Source organism: Triplophysa rosa, linkage group LG18 (genome assembly GCF_024868665.1).
Source record: "Triplophysa rosa linkage group LG18, Trosa_1v2, whole genome shotgun sequence".
NCBI lineage: Eukaryota > Metazoa > Chordata > Actinopteri > Cypriniformes > Nemacheilidae > Triplophysa > Triplophysa rosa.
In genome coordinates, this window is record NC_079907.1 from 3,924,907 (window position 1) to 3,944,743 (window position 19,837).

The 19,837-nt window shown below is 39.3% G+C and overlaps 1 protein-coding gene across 2 annotated transcripts; it reads right to left on the reverse strand.

Moving 5' to 3' along the window:
- Positions 1–3,168: 3,168 nt before the first annotated feature.
- abca5 (ATP-binding cassette, sub-family A (ABC1), member 5) lies at positions 3,169–19,756 on the reverse strand. 2 transcript variants are annotated; one of them, XM_057358656.1, is made up of 39 exons: positions 19,584–19,756; positions 19,004–19,152; positions 17,265–17,454; positions 16,955–17,125; positions 16,756–16,853; positions 16,159–16,385; positions 15,841–15,982; positions 15,157–15,345; positions 14,917–15,064; positions 14,333–14,510; positions 13,945–14,003; positions 13,475–13,585; positions 13,163–13,338; positions 12,602–12,721; positions 12,373–12,511; positions 12,201–12,291; positions 11,754–11,893; positions 11,223–11,342; positions 10,814–11,015; positions 10,542–10,708; positions 9,874–10,001; positions 9,655–9,792; positions 9,449–9,562; positions 9,144–9,314; positions 8,941–9,054; positions 8,678–8,815; positions 8,509–8,577; positions 8,337–8,428; positions 7,920–8,043; positions 7,716–7,833; positions 7,547–7,638; positions 7,278–7,453; positions 6,737–6,812; positions 6,568–6,662; positions 6,319–6,438; positions 6,036–6,188; positions 5,872–5,951; positions 5,728–5,783; positions 3,169–4,358 (listed from the first exon to the last, which is right to left on the reverse strand). In XM_057358656.1, exons 1-39 carry the CDS (start codon positions 19,594–19,596, stop codon positions 4,218–4,220), a joined length of 5,025 nt encoding a protein of 1,674 aa, XP_057214639.1. In that variant the 5' UTR covers positions 19,597–19,756; the 3' UTR covers positions 3,169–4,217. The 2 variants fall into 2 exon arrangements, 1 of the variants encoding a protein (XP_057214639.1); XR_008964795.1 differs by having other exon boundaries at positions 4,315–4,358; positions 5,865–5,951.
- Positions 19,757–19,837: the final 81 nt, after the last annotated feature.

The following is a 19,837-nucleotide window of genomic DNA, read 5'->3' on the forward strand; positions in this document are numbered from 1 at the left end:
TAGATTGGAGTGAAATAAGGGCGAGTAAATAAACAAATGTTCATTTTTTGGGCAAACTATCCCTTTAAATTCAATAATTACAGACACTGATTACTCTATATTGCAAGAACGTCAAAAATAAATGTAGACGCTAATTTAAGTGTAATTTAGAATGAAAGAAACCTGACACGACAAATGTGGTCATACGAGTTGGAGGACTTGTTGTTCCTTTAATAAGAACAACAGTTAAAAAAGCTGCAAAGCAGCCTTTTCTAGATTGTTTAGTTATATTTTAAGATTTTAAACTACCTCGGAAAAACAAGATAAAAACACAGGTGGCTTTAGCAAACTCCCAAGGCGGGGCCTTGATGTCAAAAAGCTTAAGAACAGCTGTATTCAAAAAACAGTTGAAAAGAAAAGACGACACTGTTGTCTAAAAGTCAGAATTATTCAAGAATAAAGTCACAAAGATAGTTAAAAATACTGACATGAACTATACAAATAGAAATGTGCATAATTTAAATAATATTCACTCACGATCTAAAAAATAGTCAAGACACTGTATTTGTGGCGTCACTTTCTATCGTAATATAGTGGTCTAATGTAATTTAAAAAAAAAACATTAAAATATAACAGGGGAGGTAAAGATCAAATGTGCTACTCGCGAGATGTGTGCATTACCCCACTGTGAGACATTTTAGTTTTGTATGGTTCCGTTCACACATCAAAAGATTACGGAATTCACTCTCCTACTGCAACAAAACCTGGAAATAATTACCATCAACAAATCCCAAGAACAGGCTTTAAACAAGTGCACTTTATCTATATAGTTTTCAAAATACAAAATGTGTGGCACACATTACATATGCTCGTTGGTTGCATGTTTATATTGCAATAAGATCACTAGAAAAGATTCAGCAAATATGAACTGTTATTCCAATTCACCAGTCCCGAAGTTAACATTATCCTGAATGCAATGCAATTATCCTGAATGCAAAATAAAATATCCATATAGATTGGAGTGAAATAAGGGCGAGTAAATAAACAAATGTTCATTTTTGGGTAAACTATCCCTTTAAATTCAATAATTACAGACACTGATTACTCTATATTGCAAGAACGTCAAAAATAAATGTAGACGCTAATTTAAGTGTAATTTAGAATGAAAGAAACCTGACACGACAAATGTGGTCATACGAGTTGGAGGACTTGTTGTTCCTTTAATAAGAACAACATTTAAAAAAGCTGCAAAGCAGCCTTTTCTAGATTGTTTAGTTATATTTTAAGATTTTAAACTACCTCGGAAAAACAAGATAAAAACACAGGTGGCTTTAGCAAACTCCCAAGGCGGGGCCTTGATGTCAAAAAGCTTAAGAACAGCTGTATTCAAAAAACAGTTGAAAAGAAAAGACGACACTGTTGTCTAAAAGTCAGAATTATTCAAGAATAAAGTCACAAAGATAGTTAAAAATACTGACATGAACTATACAAATAGAAATGTGCATAATTTAAATAATATTCACTCACGATCTAAAAAATAGTCAAGACACTGTATTTGTGGCGTCACTTTCTATATTGTAATATAGTGGTCTAATGTAATAAATAAAAAAACATTAAAATATAACAGGGGAGGTAAAAGATCAAATGTGCTATCAAAAGATTACGGAATTCACTCTCCTACTACAACAAAATCTGGAAATAATTACCATCAACAAATCCCAAGAACAGGCTTTAAACAAGTGCACTATACATAGTTTTCAAAATACAAAATGTGTGGCACACATTATATGCTCGTTGGTTGCATGTTTATATTGCAATAAGATCACTAGAAAAGATTCAGCAAATATGAAATGTTATTCCAATCCACCAGTCCAGAAGTTAACATTATCCTGAATGCAATTTATTTCCCAAACAATTATTTTTGCATACAAAGGGGAGGACTATAGGGGAAAAGAGTGCAAAGCGTTCTAAAATATTGCGTAGTTGTGGCTACATTCTACTGCAAGACACAATATTCACAAAGGGACAACAGTTATATTGCAAATGACACGGTCTAGATAATGCATTACTCACACAAAAAAGTACTCAGATATTGCACTTTGCAGGAAACAATGATCTTGGTTAAATAGATATAGCGTTCAATATAATTAAACGAATGGACAGTGTTCAGTGTTACAGAATCGCTTTATTTACATATATATATGTAAATGCAAAAAGGTACTTATTTCACTGTGTTTGTACAGTACACCAGCCACAAATAGCCATTTCTGTTGTGAAAACTAAAGTGATGTTCTTCTGGTGCTGAAAAGGTGGCTGAATTATTTATCCATTAATGAAGGTAGACAATAGAAGACAACAAGAGTTTGATTACATCACAACCTCTGTTCGGGAAAAAAAGTAGTTAAATGCAGTTAAAATGTCACACAAACATACATCCCCACAACATGCCACCATGGCATAGATTACAATTATTAAGAGCTTATCCACATTTTATTTACACCCTTCTAACATATAGAAAGGGTTGCACATCCTAAAAAATAATTTACCCCAAAAACAAAACAGGAAAGAAATAAATGACCTGAAATTAACTGAAAAATGAATACTGTCCCATCTGCATATCTAGCAAAAAGTGGTTCCACCACCAAAAGAAGCAACACTTGGGTGTAGCCATAATTTCAACACATTTTTTCCACATAAATGCTGTTTAAGAGCAAATAAGGAAAACTTAATTCTGTCCTTGACCAATTAAAATCGAGTGTTGATCAGAAACCCAACATTTAGAAGTCCCAAATGTATATTAATTTGCAATACAAGGCATTTTACTGTTTTAATATTCATTTGTAATATTTTTTATTAAGGTTAAACATTACCTATGTATATTATTTTATACATTTGTGCAATCTCATATTTTACCCCAACAAAAGAGATATTAAAAACTATAATCATTTTTAACTATATTAAAGTTTTATTATTAGTCCGGCAAAAAAAATGTTGCTTGCCATTTTATATTGAACATAAAAGATGCATGTATTTAAAGAAAGGGAAAGAGCCCATTATAAACGCTAGTGTTTCATTTCAGCTTATCTCTAAAAGCTTTCAAAAGATTTACAGTGTGCTACATGCCTATTTAAAAAAACACAAGTGAACTTCTCCAGCAGTACGACATTCAACGCTCAATGTCCAACACACTTTACAGTATCTGCTTTTATTGTTTCTCTTTTAAAAACAAAAACTTCATTCAGCAATACGTGACTAACTGGAGTGCTACATGGGTCAGTGCAGAATGTGGAAACTACATTCCTCAGTTACTAATTGACAACATTAAACAGCATCTAAAGGAAGGCCACCTGACAACGAGACAAAAATAAACAGTTAGTAACGGAGAGAAGCTCTTCACCAGTGTCATGCTACCATCATGATTTTATACCCACTGAAAGAATCGCTGTGAGCTCTTAGCCCTGTGTTTCTTTGGAGAGCTCTGTGTAAAAGCCTGAATCGTGTGCTGGTGGTCGAGAAAGGAGTCATTGAGATCTCCTGGGTGCAGCAAAGACGAAAAGGCTTTCATGCACCTGCAGGGCCGCTTTGCCCAAAATAGGATAATAAAGAACAAGAGCCACCCCTGCATGCTGGTAAATCTGTTGTGCACTGGCATTAAAAAGCTGAACAGGTGTCATGAGTTTCTTCATCTTGTTTCTTACACATCAGATAGAAATCAGTATGTTATGTATATATTAACATTTATCCATTATATAGCTGGAACACAGACTCAAGTTTATACCCATGCTACAGACACCAAAAGCATCATTTAGGCGTTGATGTGAGACTTTGGTACCGTTTCGATAATGTGGAACCTGCTCCATGCAATTACATTTTCCAGTTGTGTATGTGGAGGACGGTGAGTTTATGTCGGGTGAACCTCTTGTGAGGCTTGTGAATAGACGGTATGCATTAAAATGCTCTCACCTGCAGAGAGAGAAATAAAATATGAAATCCCTTCATAAAAGTCACTTTGTCCTAACAGCGGACACGCGAGCCATGTATAAGACTCCATCCGAGAACGTGGCAGTACCCAACACAGGTATCATGGCCCAAACTATGTTCTGTATGTGTAATAGTGGCCATTGGAGTCACCAAGGTCCAGTTTGCAGCGAGTCTCACCAGCGTGAGTCTCTTAAGGCAAAAGATGTCACATACAGACAGAGAGAGAGACAGAAGAGAGCAGAGTTTCAGGAACTGGCTCATAGCTGGTGTACTATGCTGTCTGTGTGGTTGATGGACACGGAACCGTCCAGTCTCAATCTTTGCCATTGAAAGGTAGTGCTAAGAGAGCCGACCTCCTCATCCTCATTCTCTTGCTCTTTAGCGAACTCCATGAAAACCTGCAAAACATGTACATACACTTACACGCGATTTACAGGAAGACGTGAGATAAGTACCTTATCGCCACACTAACAATGATGGAGATAAACAATGAATGAGCATGATATGTATCTTGAATACATATCTTAAAAATCAGTGTTACTTTCTCTTTTTATATGACATGACCTATTTTTGTGCCATCCATTCCCTCAAGGGCAAAAACACATTTAAGAATGCATGCACAGACTGATTGCCTAATGCTGTGGATAACCGGTTATAATGTTGTAAATAAAGTTCAGTTTCTCGCACAGATGAATACATTTGATCTTAAAACATACCGTCAGGAACTGTGTTGTCCGTTTTTGGGCGATTCTCATTAAATCTTGGTTTCAAGATGTCAGACATGATTTTCTTAAACACACTTATATCAACAAATGTTCTTTTTATTCATTAAAAACAAGGTATGACATGTTTAAAAGCATTCATTTAAAAACTTTTAGTGACATTTAAACACAACTCATTTGACAAAAACGGCCTTAAAAATATTCTCATTACCAAAACCGTTTAAAACAGTCAAACCCATAGCAAGTTTTGCTGAAAAATCGAAGCCATGATGCCTCAGCAAGTTTTTGTTAAGCACACGTAACATTCTTTTTAAATGCAGAAAACTACCTGTATCATAATGAGAATGAAAAAAGAGAATATTAAGGTTTTAACTAGAAAAGTAAAGTAATCTGTTAACTGTTAAAAGCCATTTGAAAGGTACTGTCAGATGTGTTTCTTCACATAAAATCAAAACTAATGTTAATATTATTGTGTGTGAACAGAGGGTGAGAATATCAGTCATGGATCCTTCTTTTTTCCACGGTTTCTTCATTTTTATTATACATGAATATTCTGTCAGTGATTGTTTTGTCATTATTTGTATTTTGAGAAAATCCAGTAGAACACGCAATTGATTTTTTTCAGAACGTTTTAGTTTTACTCTGTTTAAATTACAACATATAAAGCATAAATCGGGACGTGTTACGGTAATAAGAATTTCAGCAGAAAAAAATAATAAAATACATACATAATGCATTCCTTAATTAGAATTATGCTTTGTGCAAGGTAGAGAACACAATTATGTTGATTATGGTCATTTTTTATGCGTCACCAAATATTTTATAATTAAAATCTTTACTGCCATGACGTGGTAGTGGTTTCGTGAGAATGACCCATCTGCTTTTTTGACTCTCAAAATGATCGCAGCTGTGGACGCGATTTTTGAATCACAAAGGACCATGGTAACTGTTAGCTATTAGAAACGATGTCAGCCTCATCTTGGATGGCCTAAGAGTGAGCAAATTAATATCAAATTGAACAGTTTTCCAATTAAATGTCACCTACTTGTTCCAGAGTTGACTGGGAGAAGTTGTACTCTTCAAAGTTATAGGTTTGTTTAGCTGTGAAGTAAACATGTTTAGTGATTAACAACACTTCCAAGAAGCAGAAAGTACTCTTAGAACCTGTAATACACCATTTACATCATACCACTCTCTAGCTGGGCAAAAGACTTGGCTAGTGACGTCACATCTTCCGTTGGAATCTTATACACCATCAAAGTTGCAAAACTGCAAAGATCGAAGACATATTGAACATATTGTTTCTCTCAATAATTCAGGTTGATATCTAGGCCACTCAAACCCATATCTCACCTGTCTTGTCGGACAGCGTGTGGAAATATCTTCATTATCTCTTCATGCAACAGCCCTACTTGATGGAGACCCGTAAGCTCCTCCCTGAGATTAATTTCAAGGCTGTATCCTCTCCCAAACTTTGCCTTCAGGTGCTGAATGGAACCAATACACCTGCAGGGGGTGAACACAACATTTTAACATCCCCTATTTTGGTCTAAAATGAATTAAAGCAAAGACTAGCCATTTGTGCTTTTTCATTTTTAATGTTGTTTCGATCTCATTCACACCCTTCATTTCTTACCGTAGCTGACCGGAAACCATGATAGCCACACGGTCACACACAGCCTCTGCCTCCTCCATGTAGTGGGTGGTCAAAAGTGCTCCTCGTTGTTTGTTTTTAAAGGCAGCACGGATCGCCCTCCTGTCAGAATAAAAACCAAGAAATTCAGTAGCATCCCTTATAATACTAGAGCTTAAAAACAGTGAAAATATATCTGCATGTCTATGTATCAACATTTAACTGCAACACAAAAACTAAAACTGTAATTACCACATGCGCTGCTTTGATTTGGGGTCCATCCCAGTGGATGGCTCATCCAACAGAACTATCTGAGGATTTCCCAGCATGCTTAGTGCAAAGCACAACTAGAAAAGGAGAAAAACGCATATGGTAGAGTCTGTTTATTCTCATCAACACTTGATACGTTTTTTTGACTTACTTTCCTCTTTATCCCAGCAGACAGGTTTTTGGCCTGTTTATAAAGATGATCCTTCAGCTCCAGAGCGTTCACCACACTGAGAAGAGTCGAAACATAGGCAATGTAAACAACAATGCTAATGAACTCTACAATGCCAATGGCTGGTGAACTGAGAATATTTGCAGCCACAAAACTACATTTTGCATCGTTAAACCATTTAGTCATACAGGAGACGCTTTTATCCAAAGCGACAGAATATTTTTGTTCTCTAGAAAAAAAAGAATTAAGCATATCGTGTAATATACCACTACCAGTGGTGAGACTTTAACTAAAATATTTGTCATAATAAGCTATTTATGGTAAAGACATAGGATTCATATTTTGACACCATCTATTTTAAAACTTACTTCAATAATTGATTGGTTGAGCTTAATGAATGTATACTATAAAAGGTGTCAAATTGAGAAAATGGGGTTGACCAAGTGTTGGGACACCAATTTCTACACCTTCACGAACAGTGTCAGAACAGGAAAAAGCAGTGTCTTTAAAACAGATCTGGTACCGCTTAATGATGTTCGGGATGTCACGCTGATGTAGGCCCTTCATGGCAGCGTAGACCTCCAGGTGCTCCTGAAGGGTGATTCTTGGCCACAGGGGGTTTACTTGAGGACAGTACCCCACATGCTCCAGGGGGTTTTCTGATGGCTTAAACTCTGTGCCGTAATCCCCCATCAGAATCTGAAAATACAAGATTTTAAAAATGGTTTTGGAGAACACAGTCAGAACACCATATTACTCAGTATTATAACATAAGAAACACTGCACACAAACCTGTCCAGCAGTGGGTTCTGTGTCTCCAGAAAGCATGTGTATGATTGTGCTTTTGCCTGCTCCGTTGGGACCCAGCAGACCCAATACCTCACCTGCGATTGGAGCAAATGTTTTTAACGCTTGCCCTCTCTGACATAATCATTACCAGCTAATCCGAGGTGGATTTTACCTTTGCGGACACAAAAGGAGACGTTCTTCGTGGCCACATTTCTTCTCTTGCTGAGCGAGAAACCTTCTCTCCTGCATTTGTATCGTTTCCTCAGGTTACTCACCACCACCACTGGTTTCTGTGAGGTTATTTGTTTTTAATACTTTATAAGAGAATAAAGGGACATAAGACAGAGGGAGAGAGAGACAAAAAGTAGTAACACACTTCCTCGCAGCACTGACAGGTCAACGCCTCCTTCACTCTGGCTTTCTCCATCTGCACGTCCTCATCCTCGCTTAAGTTTTCCTCTGGGTTCCTCTGAAATTTATCTTTGGATTTGGAGGAAATCCTTTTGGAGACCGAGGAAAAAGAGACTGAGCTTTTTTGTGAGAGATGCTGATCATATCACATTGACACATCATGGCGTCCTAATATTACATTTTCATAGGTAACAGAGGCATCATCTACAGTATAACAAAGATGACACAAGAAGTTAAAAAAGGGAAGAAATATTATTATTGCTGTTGTTATCAAGAGTAACGGACTTTATTAGAAAGAACAAAGCCTGCGTACCAAAACAATTAAAATCTTAGTCTGTCAAAATGACTTAATAGATGCATGATTTATGGTTTGGATTCAGACCTGCAGAGTTGGTCGTTCATCATGATCTTCCCTCCGTATTTGATCTCCAACCATCTTAGAATGAAGAGCAGCAGGATACACTGAATGTACGGCTACAGAGACCACCACAAACATTCAGCGTATAAGAACACATCCTAACAGACTTTGAAAGACGATGAGATATTCAACTCACAGAGATAACAGAGATGAAGAGGTTCTTCCACAAGAAATCCACCTCATGCGTAGACGGAAGAAAGGTGGCCTGAAATGAGCAAACCAGACTTTAACTAGTTGGTATTTCCACTTCAAATGGCATACTATGCATGCTCATATACTTTTATACACTAAACGTAAAGTGTTACCGTGGTAATGCAGTTAAGGCAGCCCATAAGAGGGTGAAGCGGACTGAGGAAACACAACGCGTTGTGCAGAACACGAGCCAAGCCTGTGCTTTCGTTCACAAGAGCCAACTGGACTACGGATGCAGAAACTACACACAACTGTGGAAGAAAGAAAAATACACAAAATGTTTTGATACGCTTCTATAAAAACACTTACTTTTAAGGTCTGTTTTTATTAATGACTGCAGGTTGGAAGTTTGCTGGAGAGTTTCTCGAGGGCTCACCATCATGGAGACCACTGAGAAGAAGTCCCTGTTGCTCTGGACTCTGACAAACATGAAGGACACGCAGTACGTGAAGAGAACCATGGCTGGAGAGAAGCCGATCAGACACAGAGCCTACAATCGGACAAACATAATGAGTGGCGGCGCGTCAATCAATCTTTAAGTGTTCATATCCGTGAGCTCAGGATAAAGGATTTTCTTACCACGGACATGACGTTATGGGAGGTCAGCAGGTTTGTGGAATGGAAGGCAAACAGAGTGGAGGTCATACAGGTTAAGATGAGATAATAGAAGGGAACGTCAATGGCTGCCTGCCCGCACCAGTACGCGGACGGAAGGAGACCAGAGATCCTCAGGGTGGAGCGACACTTCAACTGATGCACAGCAAAGACACATCAGTTATATTAATAAACATGGAAATGTATCAGATAAAAACAAACAAGCGAAACCTCCGCGTATAATAAAAGTGAAACGGCATTTCATTTGGTTTTTTGCAGGCATGCCGTACCTCTCTGTCTCTTGTGTGGTCCATGGCAAAGTAGGCAGGCATTCCAGCAGCCAGCATTCCCAGAATGCCTGCCTCAATGTAAACCAGAGCGTAGGAAGTCTTGTCTGGGATTTGCTAAAATCCAGATGAATATAGTAGCAAACATGTTCAATGCAAAACAGAAATATTCTGAAGTCACGACTCGTTTGTTAATGTAGTTTGCTTACATAGTCAAAAGGTTTGCTCCATGTTCTGATGTGTCCAGTGCCGTTAAAGGCCTTCAGGAGGGCGTTACTGAGAACATTGACAGCCATGGGCAGAGAGTGCACTGTGGTGCTGTTGAATGCTAAAATGTATGTAAAATCCTGTTCGGCGTACAAAGAGAAAGTAAGTCAACATTCCGCAATGATCCATCGGATTCATCGAAAAACGCTAAGGTTTCTCACCTTACTGGATCCCGTCACATTGATGGCAGCACTCACAGGTGCAGAAGACATGTAATCTGGTTTACTCATCATTTCGACTTTAATGTCCTGGGACTCCACATTACGGATGAACCCTGAAATGTCAGAATCTACCACAACACACACATTTCAGATGAACCATATTCAAATTTCCTCAATTATAATTATCAGGGTTTTTCCCGCATATAAAAATTGGAGGCTCCATGCCGCCTCCGACTCTCATCAAAATTATGTTGGGTGTCTGTCTTTCACTCAATGGGACTGTGATTTGTAACTGCAGTTGCGGCATTACGCCACTTGGGGATGTGAATGAGCTTTGCTCATTTAGGAAGACTGATAAATTCAGTTGGCTCTTGCAGGCTAAAAATGATAAAAGCTTAAATTTGATTTTAAACCAATTTACTGTTTGATTGAATTAATTAAATATTTTCTAAAAAATGTTTTATTTAACTTAATTGACCTCTTTTAGAGCTCTTGATAAGTTGTTTTTAAAGTGCTTGTTTATGCCACTTAAAGGTACGGTAGGCCTACACGTGTGCACAAGATCAGGATGGCACCACTTTCGCCTCCTTTTGAGCCAGGAAAAACCCTGATTATGTCCTCAAAGCAGCTTTGAAAACATTTCCTAATTCAAGACTTCTGTTACTGACCGGTGGAGTTCTGCACGAGCAGGCTGGTGGCGTATTTGCGGGGAGCCTCATTGCGGTGCAGTAGGTATATGGGTGAAAACAGTCTTTCGGGAGAGTGAATCTGAATGTTTCCGGTGGCCACAGACAGAATCAGCATTGCAGACAAGAAGGCCAGGAATAGTGTAACACTGGAAAAGAAGAAAAAAACATTTCAAAAGCCATGAGTAAATGGGTGTTGACACCTCTCACACGTGCGTGTAATAAAAAAAAATCACTTGTCAAAGTGTGTTTACTTGTATACGATGGGTTTCCTCTCTCTGTGCAGGCTGAGCATGTGAAGCCAAGCCACTGTGCTGAACTGCTGCCTCCAGAGGGCACGGCCGGTTACTGCGTCCTGCCTGCTGTCAGAGAAGGTGAGCAGCCTTTGATCTGTATCATCCAGAGTGGAGGCATCTCCCTCTTCATCCACATTCTCCTGGTTAAACACACTGTAGTCTACCAATGAGAAAGAACAGACAGAGTCTGCATTAGACATCTGGAAGGCAAGTAAAAGTTTTGTTGCGCTGTCTCGTAACCAGATATAACAAAATTAAATGAAATATTATAAAAAAAAACATTATGCTGGTTCATTGAGAACCATATTTTCATCTTAGCACAGCACATGATCTTAGATAAGCAGGTTCGAGTAGGTGCTCTTCTTACCAGCCTGATCCACCTCTGCTTCTGCTTCCAGACGCAAAAATACATCCTCTAATGTTGTCATGGAGACGCCATAGTTAATCACACCCAGGTCGGGGCGACAGTCCAGCTCAGCAAAAAGCCCTGGAGGGCAGAATGAGATAAGTTAGATGGGTTTTCTAAACACAGAAGTTAACTGCTGTAACACCAGTTTATTATTGGGAATGGATTTTTAAGACCCGAATGCATATAGAAATTTCCATGACTAAGATTTCCTTTCTTATACAACAGCTTTTAAAAATGTTAAGTTCCTAGATACTTCTTCCTGGTCTTTCATGACTGAAGAAACCCTGAACTTTACCATCTCCTGAAGCCAGCCAATAACAGAGACTTCATATACCACGACTACATACTGTATATAAATCTATACAGCAATTATAAACAAATAAAATAGCATCCATAAAACAAAAGAGCATGACACGATCTGTTGCTCTCCGGGACATATGGCAGCGGGAGTGTGGCAGATGGTGACATGAAGGCCAGTTGAAGCGAGACCTGGGAAAGTTTCCATGCTCTCGAAAGGCAACGTGAACGTGAGCTCAGCCTCCTGCTGCCGTGACAACTGAGCCTTGGGAACATGCCGCTTGACCAGTGATGTGATGTTCTCCACCCCACAGCCCTCAGTAACCGACATCCTGCGGGAGGTTCAGGACCACAGTTTTAATTAGAGCTACAGCCAGAAGCCACATAAAAATAGACATACAGAACCAGATATAAATAGACGTAGTCTCAAAAGGGACACATCATGGGGGAAAAAATCTACCAAGGAAGAACTTTAACATTAAAAACATATGGCTCCACGCCCACAATTATGAACCGAAGCGGTTTTTAATAAGCAGTGCTGGACACCGAAATCTAGAAAATAGCAAATACAACATGAAACTGGAATAACATATGGTCCTTTCAAAGTAAAAAAAGCATTGTTCTGAATGTAGAACTGACCTAAGATGATAGCCAACCCCACACTTGGTCTTCAGGTACAAAGAGGAGCCAACACATTTCAACTGCCCTTGAGAAATGATGGCTTTACGATCTATGGGATAGAAAACAAGAGGTGTTTAAGACTGACACACAGGCGACTAATGAAAATGAAGGGGATGTAAAAAAGTACTACCTGCGAGTATATCAGCCTCGTCCATGTAATGCGTGCTGAGAACAGTAACCCTGCCTTCTCTACGGCTCTTCAGTAAGGACCAAACCTGGTGACGTGACACTGGGTCCATACCAGCTGTAGGCTCATCCAGAAGAAGTATCTGATTCAGCCAAAAAAGCAAATGAAGGATGACAAATAAGCACATGAACGATGCTGTCAAAAGCAGAGGTAAAAATGGAAAGACATTTACCTTTGGGTCTCCAAGAATTGCGATGCCCACTGACAGCTTCCTTTTCTGGCCTCCACTGAGGTTCTTCGCCTGGGCGTCCATAATCTTTTCCAAATCTAGATCCTTTAGAACCTGCATTACCTTAGTAAAAAGATAATAACCATTTGGGAGGTTAAAATTCTTTTTTTTATTTATAGAAATTATAAAGTATAAGCCTTTCAAGAGCAGTTATGCTTTCCGCAGATAAGCCACGCTATGTTGAATTGTAATTAGATGAATTGCCAAATTCTCAGTGAAGAACTACACTAGTCATAATTCTGAAGAGAGATCAATCAAAGAAGTTGATACAGAAACTAAAAGCAAAAGTGTACAGCATCTGCCATGTCTAAATGACATCATCAACACTCCTGACGCTGTTGCATTAAACTTAAGATGATTTTTACATTGATCTTGAGAATTACTTGGAACCATGTCATGGGTGGTCAATGCGAAATATAATAGATGCAATTAAATAAGTATCTTGATGCATTAGGGTCAAATATGCTCTTGCAGTGGTTTTCAGATCCACCATGAGTTACGTACCTCACCGTCGATATCAGAGGGCAGGATGCCTTTGATGGCAGCAAATATCCTCAGGTGTTCCACTACGGTGAGCACATCAAAGATGATGTTGAACTGGGGGCATATACCAACCAGCTGTTTCATCTCGGCTCCCTCCGCGATCTCCGCCACAGGGGAGCCATAGATGGTGGCCGTGCCTGGCCGTGAAACACAGTACACAGTCATATAGGAAAGAGAGCAGAGTAGTTCAGGGATATCCCTACTGAACTTAATCAAAATATATATTTATTTGGTGAAACATACAACGAGCATTAAAGCTTTTACATGTCTGACCTTCTGTTGGTGGGCAGATTCCACAAAGAATGTTCATGAGGGTGGATTTTCCTGCTCCGCTGTGACCTAGCAGGGCTGTGATCTGACCCTCATAGATGTCAAAGGTCAAACCTTGAGATCACATGAAGGAAAAAGAAGTCACCTACACATCAGATCAAGACCTTTATAAAACTAGCTTGTAAGGACCAGGCAAGTGCATTATGGGATTGTGTAATTTGGCCATAAGGTTAACACTGAATCCAAACAACCAAATGTACTTTCTTTATACATCTTTGTGATCCTGTGTAAGAAAATACATTGCACTGGATTGGGAATGTCCTTTTTGACTGACAACACAAACGCACCCTTGTTTTTACTTCAAGCTCTTTTTCTCCACTATACAGAAAAACAGTCTAGCTCTATGAACGCATAAATCCTGAGGAGAGGGATGCACACTGCACATTATATGAAAACAAATGAGAACATCTCACCTCTCAGAGCCTCCACCGTGCTGTCTTTATCTTTGTAGATTTTACGGATATTGCAGATTCTAATGAATTATAAAGACAGAAAGACTCGTTATGGATATTAAATTGCAGTTTTGGCAGCACAACACTTCTTTCCTGAAGGACGATGCAGCATTGACCCAAATCTCTTGGTTTGGGATGATTTCAGCACATAACTGCTTTAAAAACCTCTCTTTTTTCCCCAGCCACTGCCTAAATCACTTTATTGTTCTGATCAACGCAATATCGAGTGCCAGAGTAATAACTGCATTCAAAACACTGCTTCAAAAGCTGTACGATTTTTTACCCGTTGAATATATAAATGATCTCTAAGGAAACAGGATCGAATTATTTTTGCGATTGAAGTATGTACCTGATGGCTTCTTTGCCTCTAAACTCTGAGGAAACCGTCTCCACTGACTCGTTAGTCACAGGGGTTCCATTCACCTCCCCTTCATAGACGGAGCTCACCGCCACATAGCGCTTACTCCGCTTTGACCAATAGGACGGCTGCAGGAAGTACAACATGGAGCGCCTTGTACCAAACTCACCTGGGGGCAGAAATTGTGATGCGTGTAAAATGGTCGCGTTATCAAACCATCGAAACTTTGTTTAACTTTGCTAAATTGTGTTTATTCAAAATGTTTTGACTCTAGTGCAGTGGTTCTCAACAGGGGGGCCGTGGCCCACAAGGGCACACCTGCAGACTTCCAAGGGGACCTCAGGATGACTAATAATTTCAAATTAGACAAAATGAGCATTGAAATACATTTTTAAGATATTTCATATTTGTCCATTTTTATATTAATATAAACACTTTTCAAGTTAATATCAAGCTCTTAAATATTTTATTGGGTAGAAATTTTGTGAGCAGGAGGGGGGCCTTTGAATATTGTTGAATACAGTGTGGGGGGCCTTGGGATCAAAAAGGTTGAGAATCCCTGCTCTAGTGGTTACCTGGTAGCACCTGGTCCAGGTAAATGGCTAACAGCAGGTAGAGAATGGAGTCTAGAAACAGCATGACCATAGGAACATAAAGTGGATGAGGACCACTGCGCAGAGAGGAGAACACTGCCCCATCACCCTGAGCTTCCAAATACACCACCTTCACATGTGCAAGAACACAAAATAATGCCTAATTAAACTTCAATGTCTTTTTTCTGCGCCCAGAAACCTGCACGGGTCTGAGTGCATTACCTGAGCGATTCCGATGGAGAATGCACTGGGAGACAGAAGGCAGAGGAGCCAGACTGCAGATTGGGGGAAGTCTCTTATCAGAACGGTGAAGAGAGACAGACAGCCGAACACCACCGTCAGCATGGAGCCCACCGTACTAGCAAACTTGGGCTTCTTAAACAGGGGCGTCAACATGAATGAGAAGAATATCTGTAGGATGAAGACACAAGAAAACATCATCATCTTTCATCAAAAGGTAAGAACTTGCTCCGCTTTGGAAACAACTTTTCGTTTTGGCTGACATCATAAAACATACTGTCAAAGACAGATCCCTATCCAATCAGTTTCTGATGAATACAACCAAGATCTGTTACGTCAATTTTCATTTCATTTAATTAAATCATATTCATAAAAATCTTAACAACTTGGATTTCTGCATACATTTTACCGTTATGTCACAACCCTCTGACATTAAAGAAATCTATACGCAGGCGTCTGCCAGGAAAACGAAAAGCTGAAAACTAATAACGTACTTAACAGCGAATTCAAATTAGCCCACCACTTACATGACTAATCCTCACTGTATGCAGAAATGAATAAAGACATCAAGCCAAACCAGAGGATGCTCTCAAAATCATTTAAATGACTTGGCAACCTCTAATGCTTGGAAATGCAGGATTTGACCAGAGGGTTGCTAGGACTTACAGAGGATATTCCATAGAGAAAGATGAGGAGAAAAATGACAAAGAAGTTGCTGTTGGAGAAGAGCGGGGTGCAGGTTCCTATAACAGCCATGAGAATAGACATTGTCATCACCAGCGCGGCATAGAGGAGACCCCATGAAAGCCTGGTGAACAAAAAAAAACGCAAACAAAGAATAAACGCAAATATTTTATTATGTTTTAAGGTACACATTTTTCTAAAAGATTAAAAAGAAATGAAAATTTTCTTACAAAAAAATACTTAATTACTTATATTTTAAACATCAGCAATGGACAATTTTACATTAAATTGTGCACTAACCAGAACGCAGAGTCATACAATCCCATCATGCCCATAGTGTCTTTAAGTCGCTGCTCTTTTTCAGCGGCCACATTTACAATGAGGAAGGAGACGAAGGGTGTAAACGCCAGCACCAGGTAGATGGAGATGAGGGCATGAGGGAACTTCTGGACCTCTACAGAACCCGGATGTCCCATCATCACAGCTCGCACTTTCAATTCGTTCCAAACCGGACGCTTAGTTTGCATCTGGAGAGGAAAGAGAAAGGGTTTTACAACATAGCTGCCTTGATATCCACTTTGTAAAAGATCAATTTAACACTGCAGCAGAATACTTAAAACAGACATGTTTTAAAGGGGCTTTTACTTTGAAAGCATAGTTATTGTAAATAAAATCTCTGGATTCCAAAAAAGCACAATGGATTGTGCGAAATCGCTACAGAATTCACGCTAAAGGTTTGCACAACCTATAGGATTTATCTCCTACCACAGTGTATAGCTAACTGTATTGCTTGCGTAGATTGCAAAGGTCAAAGTCACATTCATCCCACACCTGAGGCAGACCTAGCCACACAGTATTAACTTGCTTAAATGCAATTCAATTATTCATGTAAATCACCTGTATGATGGCAGCATCAATGAGGGACTGCAGACGTATGAATCCAGAGTACCAATAGTTGCCAGCACGGCAGTTTACATAGTTTGTATAACAGCTTGCTGGAGATCAGAGAACACTTTTTTACTTTTTCTGAATAATTTTTCCATTAAGATGGCCACCAATGAATCAAAGAGGAAGTTGAACAGGGTGCCACACTCACTTATGGACTCCGTGAAATCGCTAGGAAGAGGAAGTTGGTTGTAGGGAAATCGAAGTCGGTACGACATGGAATCCAAAAAGACCACTCCCACATAGCCATCAGGTTCATAGCGACTGGCATTCTCCAAATCTTCCACGGTAGAAAATGTTTCCAAATGAGGCTCGTTCAAGCCTGAGGAATCAAAATAAAAACTGTGACTTATTCAAATACATTAAAAGCCTACTTTACTTAAGGTAGGGCATGTAAAGACGCCTACGGACTGCTCACAGACTGTTGGATACAAACTGTATCTGTAATTAAGGCGACTCACGCAGTTCCCGTATCACCTCCTCCATGATGTGAGTGGTGATATTGTTGATGGGAGTGTAACCGAGACCTTTGAGTGACAGGTCATGTTCATACTCCAGCTCCTTGGTGCTGATGCTGCCGTATGAGACGTGAGGGTTGAGGGTGCTGATGAGGATGAGAAGACCCAAGAGAAGCAGGGGCAGGATCAGTTCCTGTACACAAAAGGAACAGTTCCATCTCCATCAGCAAGAAATACAACATTATACAGAAAACAAATGTTTTTACATACCCTTGACTTAATGCCTTAGGGACATCGTAAACACATGACCACCATGACATGAGTGTACTTTTTTGGTCCTAGATGATGTTGTTTATCGTACCACAATGAGTGTTTCATTTTTTACATAGCAATATAAAAAAGATCCCCAAGAGTACATAACATTCTGGAGATTTTGGGACCCAAAAATAAAACGACCATTTTCTCTACTGCCAAACAATCCTTGGCAAAAAATAATAGTGGATCAGAATATCTGAATTCAACATCTACACTGACTACAAAGATAAAGACCATTTCACCCAACATCTCAGCACACAGCAACGCAACTTGCTTCTATATTTCCACCTCCAGGAAAATCAATACAGCTGTGAATCCGCTTGGCAAAGAGCCCAAGCATGACTAGTGCATAATTTACTTCGGTCCATTCTGAAAGCTTTTAATGATGGATCAAGCTTCCCTTTATAATGTCTGTTTAAAAACGCCAGTGTATTGATGGCAAGTGCAGATATTACCAACAGAAGAAAACACAATCATTAACCGCCTTTTAATTCTAAATGACTCTTATGTGGCCCTTCAATAAACAAGCAGGAGGTTTAAAGGCATTAAATATACATTAGAGAAAGTTACCTTAAATAAAATATACATGGACACGTGAGCAGAAGAATGGAGAGAACGCTGTAGGATGGGTAGGAGACGTTTTAAAGACTGCTGAGCCATAAATGTGTTTGCAAAGACATTGGAATATAATTTCACCAGTGGAAGCAGAATTACTAAACAATAGAATTAGGTCTATACTTCTAGATTTAGGAAGCAGGAAATTGTGTTTAAATCTATTAAAGTCAGTTAGATGATACTTTTATCCAGAGATTCATAGACATACTTGGACAAGTGTCTTGATCAAGACTCATAGCCGAGTCCACATAAAACGTACACCCACAGAACCCAAACAACCATCCTACCATTTAAAAGACTATGAAACTTCCCGAGTACTTTTACAGCTTCGTTTAAAGGTGAGTGGTTTTGTTTCTGCGCCACTGGTGTCACCAAACCGATACTGTAAACTAAAGATCAATTTCACACAGGCTTCCCTGCCTTCCATTGGTAGGCCAAACAGATCTCACCCCAAACTCACAGAACTAGAAAGAGAGAGAGTAATGTTTTGATAGTGCCACCGTTGCTACTTTCCTAGTTATTACAATACAAACAGTTACACACAGACTGAAACATAATGCACCATGTTTTTGCTGATTCCATTGTGGCGTCCTCTTGACATGTCAAACCAACAATCTTCCAGTTACACCACTGCATGGCTAAAAAGCTTAACATGTATAAAATCAAATTTACAGTTTAAATAAACATTAAAAGAAGAACACTTAAATTCCAGAGTGAGTTTGTCACTGTTTCCAGAAAACGCTTTAATAGTGCAACAGATAATAATGCACCCACAAAGGCAAGAATGCATGTGAGTGAAACATAAAAAGCACCTGAAGACTTTGTTGTTTGGTCCTCCATTTGATAAGCAGGTTTTTGTAGAGCAGGCTTCTCGTCTGATGCCAAACTCCAGCATCTCTTCTACTTACTGGCTGCATTCTTCCAGGATGCTTCAGCTGACTGACGCATGGATCAGACACGGCTACAAAACAAAACACCAAACATGTGACCATGCCATACAGAAGAACTAAGAGTAAAGGTGAGTGCAAAGGTATGCACAGATAAGAACGCACAAACATAGTTTATAATGTATGGAGAAGCGTGTTGCCGATTAACTAAAAAACACAGTTTCCAAAATTATTGTTGCATATCCAATATGATTGCGCCCCTGACAGGTTGGTCTTGCTCGCGCGGTTTACGTCAATAACGGCTGTACTGCGTTTTTGCCGTTTCATTTGTACTGGTATATATTCTATAGCTGTTACTGTGTTAGGGATTAACTATTAACGGCAAATACACAAAGTGTCGATGCAATAACGAGGTTTTTCCGTAGCTATCGATGTGTCAACAATAACGGCTAACGCTAACGAGCTAACAGCTACTCCTAAAGCTCAGAAAAGGACGTGTACTTACGTATGAAATACATTAAGACATGTCATTCCGTTCTCCCAAATGCACTTTTTTTCTCCCAAATGTCTTTTACCACTAATATTCCAAATAAATAAATAAATAACAATTAAAAACCAGTCAGATATCAACACTGCTCACGCCCCTGCCATCAGCTGGATCGAGCAAGCAGCCAACCAATCAGCTCCGCCCTACAAGTTCCGAGACTTGTGGTTGGTCAACGTTATGAGAACCAATCACAGGCCTCGGCAACTTGTATT

Bases quoted from the DNA above. Each gene is read 5' to 3' on its own strand.
- abca5 (XM_057358656.1), bottom strand. The intron at 9,793-9,873 runs GTGAGAAACCTT...TACGCCGAACAG, and splicing joins ATGTGACGGGATCCAGTAAG to GATTTTACATACATTTTAGC. The intron at 5,952-6,035 runs GTGAGATATGGG...CGATCTTTGCAG, and splicing joins CACGCTGTCCGACAAGACAG to TTTTGCAACTTTGATGGTGT.